Below are 17,450 nucleotides of genomic sequence, written 5' to 3' on the forward strand. Positions count from 1 at the left end.
TGAGTCTCATCATCATTTCAGTCATAGAACGTCGACTGGACTGCTGAACATAGGCCACCCTCAGTGATTAGTAGCGGCCTGCATCCAGCGCCTTCCTGCTACCTTTATGAGGTCGTCGGTCCGGTAAGTCTAGTGAAGAATCTCATGCAAACATACTATAGATATGCTAAATAAGTTCCTTCAGACAGCTGCCGAACACGGTGAGCCTATATGGGCGTACCCAGTTTTTGGAACAGAAAAAGGGCAGTCTTGTTCAGGAAGAGGGCAAATAAGACGAGCTTATACACTTCACTTAGAATAAGAATACTTTATTCAGCATAGAAAAATAAAATAAAAATACCAGGGTTCGAGGATATACAGGGTGTTTGGCGCATCGTGTGCCAAAATTATTTGGCGGATAGAATGGGTCATTTCCTATATTTTCAGCCACCATAACACGTTCCATGCCAGGCGNTACCCCAGCACTAAATCTATTCCGTTTCACACATTGCGTAAATTAAATAAAAAATATTTTTACATCGTATTTAATTAAAATATAATTAATAGACTCAGATTTTACTATATATTTCAAGACAAGTAGTTAATTTTTTTTTATTATATTGCTAATAAAATACAAATATTTTTTCAAAAATATTCTGCATATGTAGTATGCGTAATATGGATAACCTTGAAGTGTCATACGGATCATCTTACGTGAAAAAGACTATAGTACAGAAAGTTTTCTTCGCGAAAGTATTTGAAAAAATGTTTACTCAATGCCGTCAACAATATGGTGTAATTTAGCTTGTCTCAGAGTCGAGCACCGTTTCGTTTACATACGTCAGTCATTGGTACTATGCCGATGCGATAGGGCTGACTGCTACAAAAAAGCTACTGTGTCGCCATCTAGCGCACCACATGCGTATTTTTTCTTCTTTTGATAGCGAATTTTTTTTTATAATGAAATATATTGTTTCAGATACTGCCCGAGCAAATCCTGATCCTCCAACAGCAGCTCAGAATTCACATCCAGTTAGCAGCTTCCAATTTCTTGCAGCTTTATGTACACCCCATACACTGGTCTTATGGACCGAGTTACAAGGAGTATTTGGTAAGTGTATTTTGAACCACTGACCAGTAAGCTAGAACGCACGGTATGATAACCTTTTAGCGAGGCAATTTATCGATTTTCCCATACATTTTTCGTCTATAATCATTGATAAGATTTTACTATGACGCACATCCTAACCCGGTAGGCTATGGAAAAAAATATTATACCTTATCTTTGAGGCCTAAAGTTCAAATTGACTTTATTTAACGACTTCCTGATTAAGGCTTAAATTGATTCGAGCCCTGAGGTTTGATTTAAAATGTCAAAGTTTGTCAAGTCTCACACCCATATTCACAAACATTACTATGAGGTCTCACAGTGCGCATGGACGCACAGGGTCAAACACGAACCAATCACAGAGCCCTATTCAACGCTGTGCGTTCGATTTGTTGCTTCACTTAAGCAAGCATCGTTTGTGAATACGGGCGTTACTCAGTTTGGGATCAAATGGCGCAATGTACAGTGTGTCAAGGATATTTATTCCTATTTCTTTGTTAAACCATCAACGATTTTCGTACTACTTTTCTTNGTATATCAACTTTTAAAAAATTTGTTACTGTATTTGTACTTTTTGACATAAGATTTTTATTTTTTTAGTTGATTTTGCCGTATTTCAAAGATATTTTATGTTTTTGCTTTATTTGTCTGATTTTAAGTTTTAAAAACATTAAAAACATGTTTATGTAACACATATGCAATAGTATTCATGAATAATACAATAAGATAATACTATGGCTTTCATACAAAATTGATATATATCAAAGTTGATATATATCGGATATATATCATAAATATCCGATATTTTGATATTTATAATAAATATCCGATATTTTCGAACCCTGAAAAATACAGTACATATAACATTAAACTACAAGCTATGCTGAAGAGGCGTCCGCTCAGCTATATTCGCGACATAACAAGCGCCATGTCGAGAAGCTGGTTTTCAGCGGGAACCAACACGATGAAGATTGCGGATTACGCGCCCTCTTGACCGGGACCATATTGAGGCTACCAGTCAAGATGGCGCGCAACAGGGGGCGTTATGGACGGTCAGTATTGATTGAGTTTGTTGCGGCGCTTCTCAGCACTTGCCAAATCTCGCTAGTAGCAAAGACAGTAGCGCCAACTGGTGAGCGCTGAAGCGGTAGGTGCAACTATCGCATTTGCACTTACCAGGATGGCGCCACAGTAGAGTAAGTTCTGTCATTCGCCAGTGTTGCCACACAATAATAATAAACTAGTACAGAAAGTTTTCTTCGCGAAAGTATTTAAAAAATGTTTACCCAATGCCGTCAACAATATGGTGTAATTTAGCTTGTCTAAGAGTCGAGCACCGTTTCGTTTACATACGTCAGTCATTGGTACTATGCCGATGCGATAGGGCTGACTGCTACAAAAAAGCTACTGTGTCGCCATCTAGCGCACCACATGCGTATTTTTTCTTCTTATATAGCGAATTTTTTTTTATAATGAAATATCATATTGTTTCAGATACTGCCCGAGCAAGTCCTGATTCTCCAACAGCAGCTCAGAATGCACATCCAGTTAGCAGCATCCAACTTCTTGCAACTTTACGTGCACCCCATACACTGGTCTTACGGGCCAAGTTACAAGGAGTATTTGGTAAGTGTATTTTGAACCACTGACCAGTAAGCCTAGAACGCACGGTATGATAACCTTTTAGCGAGGCAATTTATCGATTTTCCCATTCATTTGTCGTCTATAATCATTGATAAGATTTTACTATGACCACAGAATAATAATAAGTACTACGTACAGAAATTTTACTTCGCGAAGGTATTTAAAAAAATGTATGCTCAATGTCATTAACAATATGGCGTAATTTAGCCTGTCTCAAGAGTCAAGCACCATTTTGTTGACAAACGTCAGTGTTCGGCACTGCGCCGAAGCTATAGGGCTGACTTCGGTAAAATGATGTGACGTGAGGTGCCAAACTGCGGAAAATGGCGGAGGAAATACATGATTTAGCATGAATTATCATGAATAATATTAACTACTTATTTACCTCTCAGTGTCTAGAGACAACTTAAAAAAGTACATTCTATGTTTTTATTATTATTTAGGCAGTTAAATACTGCACAGTATTTAGTACACCATTTTCTTTATTTTCTTCCATCATACACATGAATACGCGTGCGTGAGTCAATGTTCGCTCGTATGTGAGGCCTTGTCGAATAGTATCCTGTAGGTGGGCCGTCGTGCGTGTTTTGTTTTCGATGTAAACTCGCGGAGATGAACAGGCCTGCTATGACGCACATCCTAGCCCGGTAGGCTATGGAAAAAAATATTATACCTTATCTTTGAGGCCTAAAGTTCAAATTGACTTTATTTAACGACTTCCTGATTAAGGCTTGAATTGATTCGATCCCTGATGTTTGATTTAAAACGTCAAAGTTTGACGGTTACGTCCGGATATATCCTTGTCATTCAAAATACTTACTCAGTTTGGGATCAAATGGCGCAATGTACAGTGCGTCAAGGATATTTATTCCTATTCCTTTGTCAAACCATCAAAGATTTTCGTAATCTCTTTTCTTTATTTTTACTTATTACGTTTACCCACGATGTTTACAAGTGTCGTAACCTGACCTCTGTCCTAGGAAACTTTCTCAAAGATGGCAACCGCGAATCCCAAGTCGGTGGTGAATGTATGCAACCTGCGGCCCGCCATGGAACTGGTCGAATCGTGGGCGGAGACCGTCTCGGAGAACACTCCGGAAAATACTGAGCTGGTTGAGTAAGTGACACTTCTTTATTCTATCCCACAATCTGTCAATGGTAATATAGTAACCACGTTGTTTTGTACTTTATTGCCTTGTGTTAAGAGTACAAAGACAACGAAAAATAGTAACTTGCTTTTCAGATTGGCTATTTTCAGTCAGAAACACGTGTCAAAATGTGTTGTCACGTTTTTTATTTTGATTGATTTTGGAAGCATTCATAGTTTGTGCCTATTTAGTTACGTCATAAATTCAACAAAGGAATGTGAAACATTTACACAAAATAAAAACATATAGTTTTGTGCACTTTTAAATTGTTAAAAATATCTTCCGATAGAAATGTTTTGTTTTTTTTTCTTTCAGGTTCATCCAGAAAGAATCAGATAGATGGTAAGTCTTTATATTTCATCTAATTTAATTAAACAAACTTGATATTTCTAAAGATTATCTTATTTTCATGGCAATACATAGGCTGAGTGAGTTGCATCACCTTAACTTTAACCGTAACTATACCTTAACCCGATGTAATATATGGAGTTTAACAGACTTGACGTTTGTTATAGTTAAAGTAATATGGTGCAACCCAGGGTTTAGTTCCAACAATGTTTATTATGTACTAATTTCCAGTCGCCGACGGCACGCGAACAACAACCCTTACATCGGGGATTTCCACGAGACTCTAATGCGGGTAGTGGCCAACAGCTGCGTGTTCGTCTACCCTCACCTGCTGCCGCCCATGCCCTACCGGCCGCACCACAACCGCCGCTGCATATACATGCCTAGCGAGGATTCGTAAGTACCTACCTTCTGAAAATATTCAAAGGTGGCCCTAGTCAAACCTATGCTTAAGGCTTTGCTCGTCGAGGATAACCCAAATTATACTTTCAGCACGGTACCCTATTTAAAGTATATAAGTAGTATATCCGTTAAGCTAGCACCCATAACACAAGCATATTAATTGCTTACTTTGGGGCTAGATGGCGCTGTATGAGATTGTCCAAATAAATTTATATTTACCCTATCCGATCAAACTCCTAGCGGTCGCACAAGAATGCGTAACAATTGATTTCTATTGTATCTCGATTCGCGGGGCTACATAAGACAACAATAGCTGCGACTACCCTCACTTAATTTCTTTCAGTTAAAATGTTATTACTTCTTAGCCATAGTCGGCTTCCATAACTTCACAGAACAGTAGTTAAAATCCTGCGTTGCTGGGGAAAGATAACCCGAGGGTGCTTTGGGATTCGTCATTTTGTCCTCACAAGTCACTAAAACTTAGGGCCTTGCCACACTGGCGGATTACAAGCGTTTTCACACACGCGCGGCGTGTTTGTTGCGTCGCTCCGCTTATAAAATGCTTGCAATCCGCCAGTGTGGCAACTTACTTAGCTTAGCTTTAGTGGCTAGCCAGTAATTTTACTGAACAAGCAGTTATCAAACTACAAATTCTTCTATAACTATACCTGCACAATGCCTCGTCTATACTATCTATACTTCTATAATAATATTATAAATGCGAAAGTAACTCTGTTTGTCTGTCTGTCTTGCTTTCACGCCTAAGCCACTGAACCGATTTTGATGAAATTGGCATAGAGATAGTTTGAGTCCCAGGAAAGGACATAGGATAGTTTTTATCCCGGTTTTTGAAACAGGGACGCGCGCGATTAAGTTTTTCTGTGACAAACTAAATTTCACGCGGGCGAAGCCGCGGCCAAAAGCTAGTTAATAAATAAATACTTTTTTCAGATACATCGCCCTAGGTCTAGAGCAGTTCTGGAACTACGTGGAGGCCAATCCCGAGATATACAAGCGGCCGCCGCGGCCGTGCGGACGCAAGGCCCGCTGGGGACTCATATACGTCGTCGACCTCGTCGTCAAACACATGATGCCTTGGCTGTCCGGCTCGGTACGTTTGAAACAGCTTTAGGATGGGTTGCACCATCTTACTTTGACATTAAGAAACGTCAAAAATCTGTCAAAATCGTCAAAATCCATAAAAAATGCACCAGTTATCGTAATAGTCACGGTTAAAGTTAGGTGGTGCAACTCAGCCTTAATGTTACAGTCAAAACTCATAATCCACTCAAAAGCACTTTTGACTACAAAAATCAGTCAAAAGTGGCTTTGACTTTGATTTAAAATTTAACCATCAGTCAGTCTCCTTGAACACTTGACATTGGCAAAATCGCCGCGGCAATAAATCCGCGGGATAGTCCACCAAGAAAAAAAAGGCAAAAATCAGTCAAAATTCATTACTTGAAAGTGAAAATTACTTGGAAATCATACAAATGTGCTATAAAACCATTTAAAGTGTAACGTTTTTGTGATTTGTGCATACAAAATGATCTACCTTAGGTACTACTTTTAAGAAATCAGTGTATTCGTCAGGTAAAAGTTTTGTAAATTATCAATTAGTTCGGTCGGATGAATAAAATTTTTGCATTCAAAAGTGGTTTTGACTGATTCTGAGTTTTGACTGTAACATTAACCTCGTAAGTCCTGTGTTTTTTCAACAGCAGTATTCATATCTGCCGGATGTACTATACCAAGTACAAACTAAGAAATGTGCTTCAGACCGAGATAAAAAATTGACGGTTTACATAGTTTCTTAAGTGTTACCTTATGTTTTGTATTTTTTACTGTAAGTTTAGCATCTTTAGCACCTGTTTCAAAAGAAAAATATTGAAAATAGTTTGTACTCCTGTAAGTACGTTAGGCTTTTTATACAGTGTAAAAAAATAATATTACTAAGACAAAGGTTTTATTTAAGTATTAAAAATAAATCATATTTTTCTTCTAAACGTCACTTAAGTAAGCAATAATTATTAAATTCAGTCTTTAAGACGAAATTATTTGTCCTCAGCGTTTTATATGGAGATTTTCACCAAAATTAATTTTTCCATATTAATTTTTTGGGATTTTTTAAAAAGCCATAAATTAAAATTTTATGAAATTTTGTAGGTAGATTAAAACAACATTAAGCTATAAAAGAAATTAAGACATTTTTTGAAAATTGGTATCTGTATAAAAATATAATTTATTTTTGTTTAATGGAAACGGACGACAATTAGTACGAGCTGTCTTTGAAGATTAAATTCTAATTTAAAAAATAAAATTAAGTTAAACATTTTATACGCAAAAATAGGCCCTTGAACTCAAATTTCAAATAAAAAAAGAATGATGGACATAGCTATACTATGAAAGAAATTACATATTAATGAACATTGAAGAAAAATAAACGCTAATTTCATACCTAATACAACTTTCATACAATAATTTTTGAAACAAACGCCTAACGTTCTATATCAAGTACAAATTATTTTGACCGATCATGAATTTTGTTTTATTTACAAAAACTATAACTTATATTTACTGATACATTTAAAAAATAAGACAAAAAACATAAGATTACTTTGATATAAACAGATAAACTATCCTCGTGTCGGCCAGCAATCCGACCGCGTAACCATTTTGCGAAAAAATTACTCTGACACTGACAGTTGACGTTACCTGTCTAACATGGCGGAATTGACCATAGAGTATTGAATGAGTATGGTCGTATAATTTTTGCCATTGTAAAAAAACTACCCGGTAAATGGGGAAAGAAAAATTTGTACTTGGGTAAGTACATTAGGCAGTTACTCTTGCTATGTAGTTTAAATGTCAGGTCTGAACTACTATGCTTAGTATGTACTTGTACAAGTACGCGGGGACTTACGAGGTTAACACCCGTATTCATAAACGATGCTTGCTTAAGTGAAGTAGCAACGCTATACGAAGTCGAACGTACAGCGTTGAATAGAGCTTTGGGATTGGTTCCTGTGTGTCACTCCGTCAAGCAAGGCCCGCTGGGGACTCATATACGTCGTCGACCTCGTCGTCAAACACATGATGCCTTGGCTGTCCGGCTCGGTACGTTTGAAACAGTGCTAAGCCGTAATCATCAGGCAACATTTGTTGATAAACTGTTTATGACTAGTGTGAAACAAGTTTACCATAAACACAGGTTTCTGAAACTTGGCCGTCCACACTTGCTCTCCACTCATAGCGGGGGCACGGCAACGTGTATCATAAACAATGTTTCGTCACCTATGTTCATGGACTGTTTATAAACTGTTTACAGAGATGACATTATGAAACATTGTGTACTACCCGTTCGCGCTAAGTTGCCGGTCCGTGGAATGCGCATCCCCTCCTCCAACCGCGATTAAACGCAAATAATTGGTGATTATACGCAAATGAGTGTTTTATTTTACGCAAATACACAATTTTTATGAATATTAATAAATAAAAAATAATTTCCATATAGTTTGCTAAAGTTATAGACGTTTTCTTTCGAGTGACGTCATATCGCCAGCGGCAAACTTATCGCGAACGGATAGTATGAACAGTTTATAAACGTGTTTATAAACAAATGTTGCCTAATGAATACATGGCTTTAATGTTACAGTCAAAACTCATAATCGGTCAAAACCACTTAATCAAGCGCGTTAGTCAAAACCACTTTTGAATGCAAAAATTTTATTCATCCGACCGAACTAACATAAAACTACCCGTATTAATAAACGATGCTTGCTTAAGTGAAGCAGCAACGCTATACGAAGTCGAACGCACAGCGTTGAATAGAGCTTTGTAAGGTCCCTGTGTGTCACTCCGCCAAGCAAGGCCCGCTGGGGACTCATGTATGCGGTCGATCTGGTCGTCAAACACATGATGCCTTGGCTGTCCAGCTCGGTGCGTTGGAAACCCTTAGGCCGGCAATACACGGACAGCTCGAGCAGTTAGTCAGTGATCAACATACACGGACCGCTCTTGCAGTCAAGAATCAACAGCTTGAAGCTGCCAGCGATAACTGCTCGAGCAGTTGGTATTAACTGCTCAACAAATCACGCGCGCGCGCCGTGAAATGAAGAAAGTGGGCGGAGGTAACTGCGCGAGAGCTGTCGACAGCTCGAGCAGTCAGTGTATGGCTGGCGACTGCTTGACCGCACGATGAAAATTCACCGTGCTGTCGACCGCCCGATTCAGTTGCAACTGCTCGAGCGGTTCGTGTATGTGCGTCCATAGAACTCTTCAGTTCACTGTGCAGTCGCAGCTTGAAGCTGTCGACCCTGACTGCTTCAAGCGGTCCGTGTATTGCCGGCCTTAGTGACAGCTAATATATGAAATGACGCGCGCATGCGTTTTGTGGGTGAAATCTGATTGGTTATTGAAAACCTTTCTCCGCTTTGCTCCGCCTTGGCTATTTTCAGAAATTATTTATTGTCTCTAATAAATCGATTATTTCTTTTATTAGGATTTATCCATAATTTCTGTTATTTTTTCTTCATAGTTGTTGCACAATCATCTACAGCAGGTGCGCAGGACTTCTGAAAGGGACAACCCTATACAAGTGAGTAAGATCACCAGGAATTATACACCGCGGAATATACTTATAGAATTTTCAATTAGACACATGATATGGTCAAAAAACAATACGTTCTGTGACTAGGAAGTTTCTAATACATCTTTAGCTTTAGTAAGTCATGTATTAATTCAAGCTGGCATTGCAACAATAAAACTATTCTAAATATTATGTCAGGTATTCTTCAGAACGCAGCAGGTGACTCCAGTGAAGCATCGTCTGCTGGCATTCGACCCTTCATTGACGCTGTACCAGCAGCCCGAGTACGAAATGCCGAGGCGATGGCTCCGGTATTTGGCCAAGACCAGCAAGCGATTTAGGGTAAGTGGAGAACCTTAAGGAACCTACAGTTCAAATACCGGTCGAGTTAACCGTTGTCGTTGTGCGACGTTGTACGACGCTTGACGGTGTGCGAGTAAGTGGGAGGGAGAGTCATATTCCAGCTTCCATTGGTGCGTAGTTAGCTCGATTGGGTTGTATACAGGTTAAAAGGACAATGACCAAAAATGTATGGAGTGTGGTCCAAATGTCCACCACTAACGAGACCAATGTAGTAAAATAGTCTACTAAACACTGATTCATTATAACCAAACCGCAATCAAAAATATGCTGTCAGTAAAAAGTTATGACTGAATGAAAAGTCTGTTTTTTACCTTTTCATCCGAAAAATTTTCTTGATATCATTCTATCCATTGCACATTTGGACTAATCTACGAATGTTATGTCATGTCGCATGTGGCGCGGGGTTATAGATGAAGTTTATTAAATATTATACTAGCTGTGCCTACGACTTTGTACGCGTGAAAATAGTTTGAATAATTTTTCCCATTTTTACAACATTTGTCTTTACTGCTCCGCTCCTATTGGTTGTAGGGTGATGTTATTTATCCTAAAACCATCCTTGATAAATGGGCTATCCATAACAAAAAGATTTTTTCAAATCGGACCAGTAGTTCCTGACATTAGCGCGTAAACTACTACAATTTTTCAAACAGTCATAACTTTTTACTGACAGCTTTTTTTTTTTCGTCCCATACTGAAAGTTCATCATCATCATCATCAACAGCCCTTTACAGTCCACTGCTGGACTATGAGCCTCCTCCACTATAGTGGAGGGTTTTGCCATAATCTCCACGCTAGGCAGGCGGGTTGGAGATCGCAGTTTAAAAGATTGATGTTTTTCAGAGAGCGCTGCTGCCCATTCTCTGTTTGATGTGTAGTCCCTAAGTCGCCTCTTACGACACCCGCGGGAAGAGTAGGGGTTGGTGACAAATGTATTCTACTCTGCCGTCACCACACGGCACTGAAAGTTAATCTCTATTTAATGGACTATAAGCCAATATAGGTCTCATTGGTGGTGGAAATTTGGACCACTTTTGGTCATTGTCCTTTAAATCGTTGATATCCTTTTATTTATTTATTGTCAAAGATTTACCAACAACATATCAATTTACATGCATCGTTACATTTAAAATAAAACTTTACTTAAAAATTTTACATGTACCCCAAATATGAGACAATTCCAACGAGTTAAAATGGCAATAATTAAAACCTTGTACAGACGATAGCACATCAAGCTAAACACTGTGGCATCTTATTTCGATGTAATAGAATAGGTATTATTTTGCAACAAAATGTCCAGTCTGAATGTGCTGTTGGCTGTACAATCGTTTAAAAGAGCACACTAATAGGCTAGTTACCTAAAAAAACTTTAAGTCCGTCAATTATATTATCAAAAAATATTGTACACGTATTTTTTTATTTGTCAATCAAACAAGTAATTACGAAGTTATGATACGTTGAAGTTCCACGTGACGACACAAAGTGCTACACTTTTAGCATTCGACGTCACGGGCCTCTTCTTCAGAACTTTGGCGTGCTATATCTTTAAATTTTCATTATTTTGAATAAGTGAAAAGTACGTGTCAAGTTTTTTTTATGAATGAGGGTTTTCGCGAATTCGGTGAATATTTCAATCGCGAAAACCCTCATTAACTGACGGACTAATTTAAACTCTTGCTTTTTTACCCAGGAAACATCCCTATTGGCTGTTGCAACAAAACAACTCTTAACATCTCGAATCGTTCCATTTTCCAGCTTTTCCTCCGCCGCCGAGCCCACGCCTCGGGCACAGCGCCCAAAGGAGTCGACATCGACTTCGAAAATCTAAATGGCGTCATCCCTGTCGTGCCTTCCAAAACAGCTCTACCAATAAACTACACCGAGCAGGTCATTAGCACAGACGCGAAGCCTGAATTCAAAGACAAATTCGACATCAAAATCAACACTCTACCCATGACACCCATAAATGATTCCATTGATGGCGCACACAACGCTTCGAGCCTTTTCAAACTAGTCGAAACGAGCAAAGGAATCAATTTGGTTCCTCTCGACACGGTAATCGAAGATTCGACACCGAATATTGTGATACAACCCTTGAAACAAAATGGATGCAACACTGGGATGAAATTGATGACGATAGAACCATTGAAAATGAACTCAATCGAAACTCCACAAGTTCGCTGTCTCCAAACCAACACAGTGGATTGTAACGTAACGCCCATTAGTAGTGCAGTCGAAAATAAAAAGGTCCTCACGGAAAATAGTTCAAATATAGAAAAGACACAGAAAGAAGACCCAAATCATTGCAAATGTTGCATCATAATGAGGAGGTTTTTCAAGCCAAAGCAAAAGAGAATCACAGACTACTTTAGGAATAAAAATGAAAGAAAAGAAATGTGCCATTGTACGAATAGAAGTTATCCAAGGATAACGAATAGGTTAAAGTTACTAGTCAATAAGTTTAAAAGGCAATCTGATTGCATTTACAAAGATATTAACCAAAGGCTGGAGCGTTTGAAAGGGACTGGTAAATCAGAACGACAGACAGACGAAAATCATTTAGATAACAGCAATGTCGCAGAAGATTTAGGTGAGCGAGCATACAATACAAAGTGTCCCTTAAGCACATTATTATTTTTGACGTTCATAAGTGCAAAAAAATTGGCTAAAACAGAATATAATATTTTTGATTTTGAATTAATCGTAAAATGTTAATGTAATTCTTGTGTTCCGAGAACCTTTAGAGCTATCATGCATGCTTTATCTTTTTATTCCATGCACATCCACCATTTTTTATTTCCTTTCTTACATCTTACATACTAAATCTCTCTCTCTCTCTCTCTCTCTCTCTCTTTGATTGACAATGTTGCCATTAGTAATATTTACCAAAAAAATTATAACAAATCTAATATCCACGAAACTTTCTTTCAGAACTCGTGAATTCATTCCAATTAACACTACTACTTCGGTCAGCGATACTGGCAAAACATGCACAAACGAAAAAAAGGATAAATAGTCTGTTCACAAAATTCGACGTAGACCACGACGACCCAGTGGTATTAGCACGGAACCTCGAATCGTTGTGCGACGTGGAGTTAGTGGACACCTTCAAGGAATTCCTACCGTTCTTGACGCCCGAACAAGCGGATAAGCTAAAGAAGTTCAGGGACTATTTTGTGAATACTTGCGCGCCTGGTTTGGTGCAGAAGATTGAAGTAAGTATTTGAAGTGAGTAGCGCTTTTTTCTTATAATTTGTAGTTTTTTTTGCAGTTCAGTTAGATTTAAAGATCCTGAGTATTTTGCAAAGACGTTTTTAAAATAAAATGTGAAACTCCAGGTTAGCATACTAATCTTAAGTATAGTCACAATTGCACATGATTATGTAAATCTTTCCCCCCGACCTTGAAAGGAACAGACAATGTAGAAAAGAATAACTTTTGAGCTGCTTCTTCTCAGTCAATACCGCCCACTTTACTGTCCAGAAGCAATGGTAGGGTTAAAATTACACTTGGGATGTATAGGCGCTTTTTAAAAGCTTATTGGCAGAAAATACATTACTTTTAATAGGTTGAACCATAACTGACCAAAGGTGGCGCAGAACAGACCGAAATGGAGACTTATTGTCGGAGGCCAAGACTCACTTTGGGCAGAGTAAATACAAATGAGTAGGTCATCTTCATAGAAACGCACCGAGCGCGGTTTGTATGTGAGCACGCCAATATACGTATGCGGCGCGCACGCACACACTGACAAATTTGGCGCAACCACGACTGGCTCCCCGCTAATCCGGTATACTAATCTTGTTTAAATAATAACAAAAACTTCACAAATTCCTTAAATTAGTGCATTGACTCTACTCGGACTGATATTCAAATTTTGAATTTTGAACTTTTTTTTTACTTTACAATAAGTTCAAAGCAGGTAAAAACTTCACAAAATATTTACTTTGAGGCTACGCCTAGTAGTTTTTTTTTAAATTGAAATTAAATGATGCGATTTGGGTATTTTGGTGAAATTAATATAAAAGTAGCCGCCTGGCATGGAACGTGTTATGGGGGCTGAAAATATAGGAAATGACCCATTCTATCCGCCAAATCATTTTGGCACACAATGCGCCAAACACCCTGTATATCAAGGGATATATATCAAGATATATATCGGATATATATCCGATATATATCAAGCCGGTTTTGATGATATACAACGTGTCCCAAAATTCAAGGATAAGCCGGCGCCGCAGGATGGACATAGTCATGACTACTTTAGGAAAAATAAGAAAAAAAATCTATCTAAATTATTTTTNAACTATTGACAACAATACTTTGGTAACAAATAGCATATTAGGCAACTTATGGGCTCATATATTTGACATAAAAACTTACTGCGGCTGGGCAAAAAACAAAAATCCTTCCTGTACACCTTCGTTTCTCAGCACAAGCGCCGCCGACTGGTGAGCGGATGGAAACACAAAAAGCGCATATTCTGACGCTATGCACACAATCTAACGTCGCTTGTATGAAGAAATATCGCCGATGGTACTATTGACCCGTGGTACTATTGTACCCGGTCTCCCCTATATGAAGCTGAAGGCTGGTTTTAGAGTCGCGCTGACCGCACGCTGATCGTCGGCGCTGTCTGATCAATATGTATGTAATAGGCTAGTTTCCTAAAAAAATGTTTTTAGTCCGTCATGTTTAATATCAAAAAATATTGGACACATATATTTTTATTTGTCAATCTAACAAATAATTACATAGTTATGGTGCGTTGAAGTTCCGCACGACGTCACAACGTGCGGCGTTTTATGCAAGCATTGACGTCACGGGCCTCTTATTATGAACTTTGGCGCGCTTTATCTCTTTAAATTTTCATTAGTTTGAAAAAGTGAAAAATACGTGTAGAGTATTTTTTGATAAGTTAACTGACGGACTAATTAAAACTTGCTTTTTGACCCAGGAAACATATCCCTATTGAAGGGAACGTTCCTGAGTGACGCTGATCGCTCGGCGCCTACGCTTCATACAATTCGGCTGTCAGCGCTGACGGTCAGCGTGCGTCAGCGTGACTAAACCCAGCCTAACAGGTTGAAGTTTTCATTCACATCAGCATCCTCCACAGGAACACGTGACAAACAAAGAGAAGAAGTTCAACATCCTCAACCAGCTGTCTCGCCTATTCGCGGGCCCCTGGGCGCCGTGCCAGATGTGTGGTGTGTTATTACTGCACATGCAGGGCCACCCCGCGCTTGCGGCGTATACCTTCGATTTGTTCCCGCACCGGAGCTCGCAGAAGTAAGTCGCAGCAGCCCTAGCATAAGCAAGAAGTGCGTTGTATTGATAGTTTTGTCTTATTTTATTTTATTTTATTTATTTATATTAGGGAAACAAACAATTTTCATATACAGACAAATAATCACACAAAAAATAGGACAGAAATCAGCAAAGTTTCCACAGTTAAAATTAATACAGATTGCAGACTAAAAATTAATTGAATAGTAATAAATTGTCGCTAAACTTTTCCCGCGCTTTAGCTCGCAGAAGTAAATCACCCAAGACAGTTACCCTACCCCTAGCTAGGAACTGGATACGTGTCGCGAGTAGCAAGTATTGCGTAGTTTCGATGGTATCGTAGCTAGACTTCTTTCTCGCTCGGAAGCTTCATAAAATGCCCGGGCCTTACTGCTTCCTTGTCCAATAGTATTGTCGCTGGATTGTTCCCGCGCTGGAACATCAAGAAGCAGGTCGCGGGAGCCCTAGCCACTTGTCCCACCTCTAGCTTTCAACTGGATACGAGTTCCCGAGAAGAAGTAAGTCGCAGCAGCCCTAGACACTATCCCCAGTGCCCCAGTGCCCACCCCTAGCTAGACATTAGATACGAGTTCGTGAGCTGAGAGAAGTGTGTGGTTTTTAGTTTTATCGCTGGACTAAAGCGATGGTGCCAGTTAAGAGATGTGGCTCGATAGCTGACTAACAGTCTAGCGATTGATGGAATATCGATACTATCCTGAGCCAGCTTTTTCGCCTGTTCGCGGGACCCTGGGCGCCGTGCCAGATGTGTGGTGTGTTATTACTGCACATGCAGGGCCACCCCGCGCTCGCGGCGTATACCTTCGATTTGTTCCCGCACCGGAGCTCGCAGAAGTAAGTCGCAGCAACCCTAGCATAAGCAAGAAGTGCGTTTAGGCTGAAGGCACTTGCCACTCACGTGTACACAAAATAGATTACTTTCGAGTATATGAAGCTTAAGGCTGGTTTTAGAGTCGCGCTGACCGCACGCTGATCATCGGCGCTGACAGATCAATATGTATGTAATGAGGGCTATCGTTTTTATACTTAACAGTTGGCACCCCTGGCGATTGACAGGACCTTACTCTACAGTGGCGCCATCTTGATGAGTGCAAATGCGATAATCCTCCTACCACTTTAGCGCTCACAAGTTGGTGCCACTGTCTTCGCGACTAGCAAGTGACAGGACCTTACTCTACAGTGGCGCTAACTGGTGAGCGCTAAAACGATAGCCCTCATTGAAGGGAACGTTCCTGAGTTTGTTCCCGCACCGGAGCTCGCAGAAGTAAGTCGCAGCAGCCCTAGCATAAGCAAGAAGTGCGTTGTTTAGTTTTGTCGCTAGACTTTTCCCGCGCTTAAGCTCGCAGAAGTAAGTCACCCAAGACAATTACCCTACCTCTAGCTAGGAATGGATACATGTCGCGAGTAGCAAGTATTGCGTAGTTCCGATTGGTATCGTAGCTAGACTTTTCTCGCTCGGAAGCTCCATAAAATGCCCGGGCCTTACTGCTTCCTTATCTAATAGTATTGTCGCTGGATTGTTCCCGCGCTGGAACATCAAGAAGCCAGTCGCGGAAGCCCTAGCCACTTGTCCCACCTCTAGCTTTCAACTGGATACGAGTTCCCGAGAAGAAGTAAGTCGCAGCAGACCTAGACACTATCCCCAGTGCCCACCCCTAGCTAGAAACTAGATACGAGTTCGTGAGCTGCGAGAAGCGTGTAGTTTTGACAGTTTTTTTCGCTGGACTAAAGCGATGGTGCGGGTTAAGAGATGTGGCTCGATAGATGACTGATAGTATGGCGATTGATGGAATATCGATACTATCCTGAGCCAACTGTCTCGCCTGTTCGCGGGCCCCTGGGCGCCGTGCCAGATGTGTGGTGTGTTATTACTGCACATGCAGGGCCATCCCGCGCTCGCGGCGTATACCTTCGATTTGTTCCCGCACCGGAGCTCGCAGAAGTAAGTCGCAGCAGCCCTAGCATAAGCAAGAAGTGCGTTGTTTAGTTTTGTCGCTAGACTTTTCCCGCGCTTAAGCTCGCAGAAGTAAGTCACCCAAGACAATTACCCTACCTCTAGCTAGGAATGGATACATGTCGCGAGTAGCAAGTATTGCGTAGTTCCGATTGGTATCGTAGCTAGACTTTTCTCGCTCGGAAGCTCCATAAAATGCCCGGGCCTTACTGCTTCCTTATCTAATAGTATTGTCGCTGGATTGTTCCCGCGCTGGAACATCAAGAAGCCAGTCGCGGAAGCCCTAGCCACTTGTCCCACCTCTAGCTTTCAACTGGATACGAGTTCCCGAGAAGAAGTAAGTCGCAGCAGACCTAGACACTATCCCCAGTGCCCACCCCTAGCTAGAAACTAGATACGAGTTCGTGAGCTGCGAGAAGCGTGTAGTTTTGACAGTTTTTTTCGCTGGACTAAAGCGATGGTGCGGGTTAAGAGATGTGGCTCGATAGATGACTGATAGTATGGCGATTGATGGAATATCGATACTATCCTGAGCCAACTGTCTCGCCTGTTCGCGGGCCCCTGGGCGCCGTGCCAGATGTGTGGTGTGTTATTACTGCACATGCAGGG

General features: G+C 40.2%; 1 protein-coding gene across 6 annotated transcripts in view; it reads left to right on the forward strand.

Annotated features, from left to right (window-relative positions):
- Positions 1 to 14,902, forward strand: part of LOC114357508 (uncharacterized) — a 34,779-nt gene extending 19,877 nt beyond the window's left edge. For 2 of the 6 annotated variants that reach the window (XM_028311132.1, XM_028311134.1), the window contains 11 exons: positions 959 to 1,090; positions 3,712 to 3,848; positions 4,195 to 4,221; positions 4,459 to 4,623; positions 5,581 to 5,671; positions 7,678 to 7,746; positions 9,167 to 9,226; positions 9,416 to 9,559; positions 11,336 to 12,170; positions 12,512 to 12,795; positions 14,700 to 14,902. In XM_028311132.1, coding sequence (XP_028166933.1) covers positions 959 to 1,090; positions 3,712 to 3,848; positions 4,195 to 4,221; positions 4,459 to 4,623; positions 5,581 to 5,671; positions 7,678 to 7,746; positions 9,167 to 9,226; positions 9,416 to 9,559; positions 11,336 to 12,170; positions 12,512 to 12,795; positions 14,700 to 14,876 — 2,121 coding nt within the window. In that variant the 3' untranslated portion in view covers positions 14,877 to 14,902. Of the gene's footprint in view, positions 1 to 958; positions 1,091 to 2,581; positions 2,714 to 3,711; positions 3,849 to 4,194; positions 4,222 to 4,458; positions 4,624 to 5,580; positions 5,741 to 7,677; positions 7,747 to 9,166; positions 9,227 to 9,415; positions 9,560 to 11,335; positions 12,171 to 12,511; positions 12,809 to 14,699 lie in introns of all 6 variants that reach the window. The other 4 variants (XM_028311133.1, XM_028311137.1, XM_028311135.1 and 1 more) reach the window with 4 other exon arrangements.
- Positions 14,903 to 17,450: the final 2,548 nt, after the last annotated feature.

This window comes from Ostrinia furnacalis, unplaced genomic scaffold (genome assembly GCF_004193835.3).
Source record: "Ostrinia furnacalis isolate ACB-3 unplaced genomic scaffold, ASM419383v2 OfSCF3206, whole genome shotgun sequence".
NCBI lineage: Eukaryota > Metazoa > Arthropoda > Insecta > Lepidoptera > Crambidae > Ostrinia > Ostrinia furnacalis.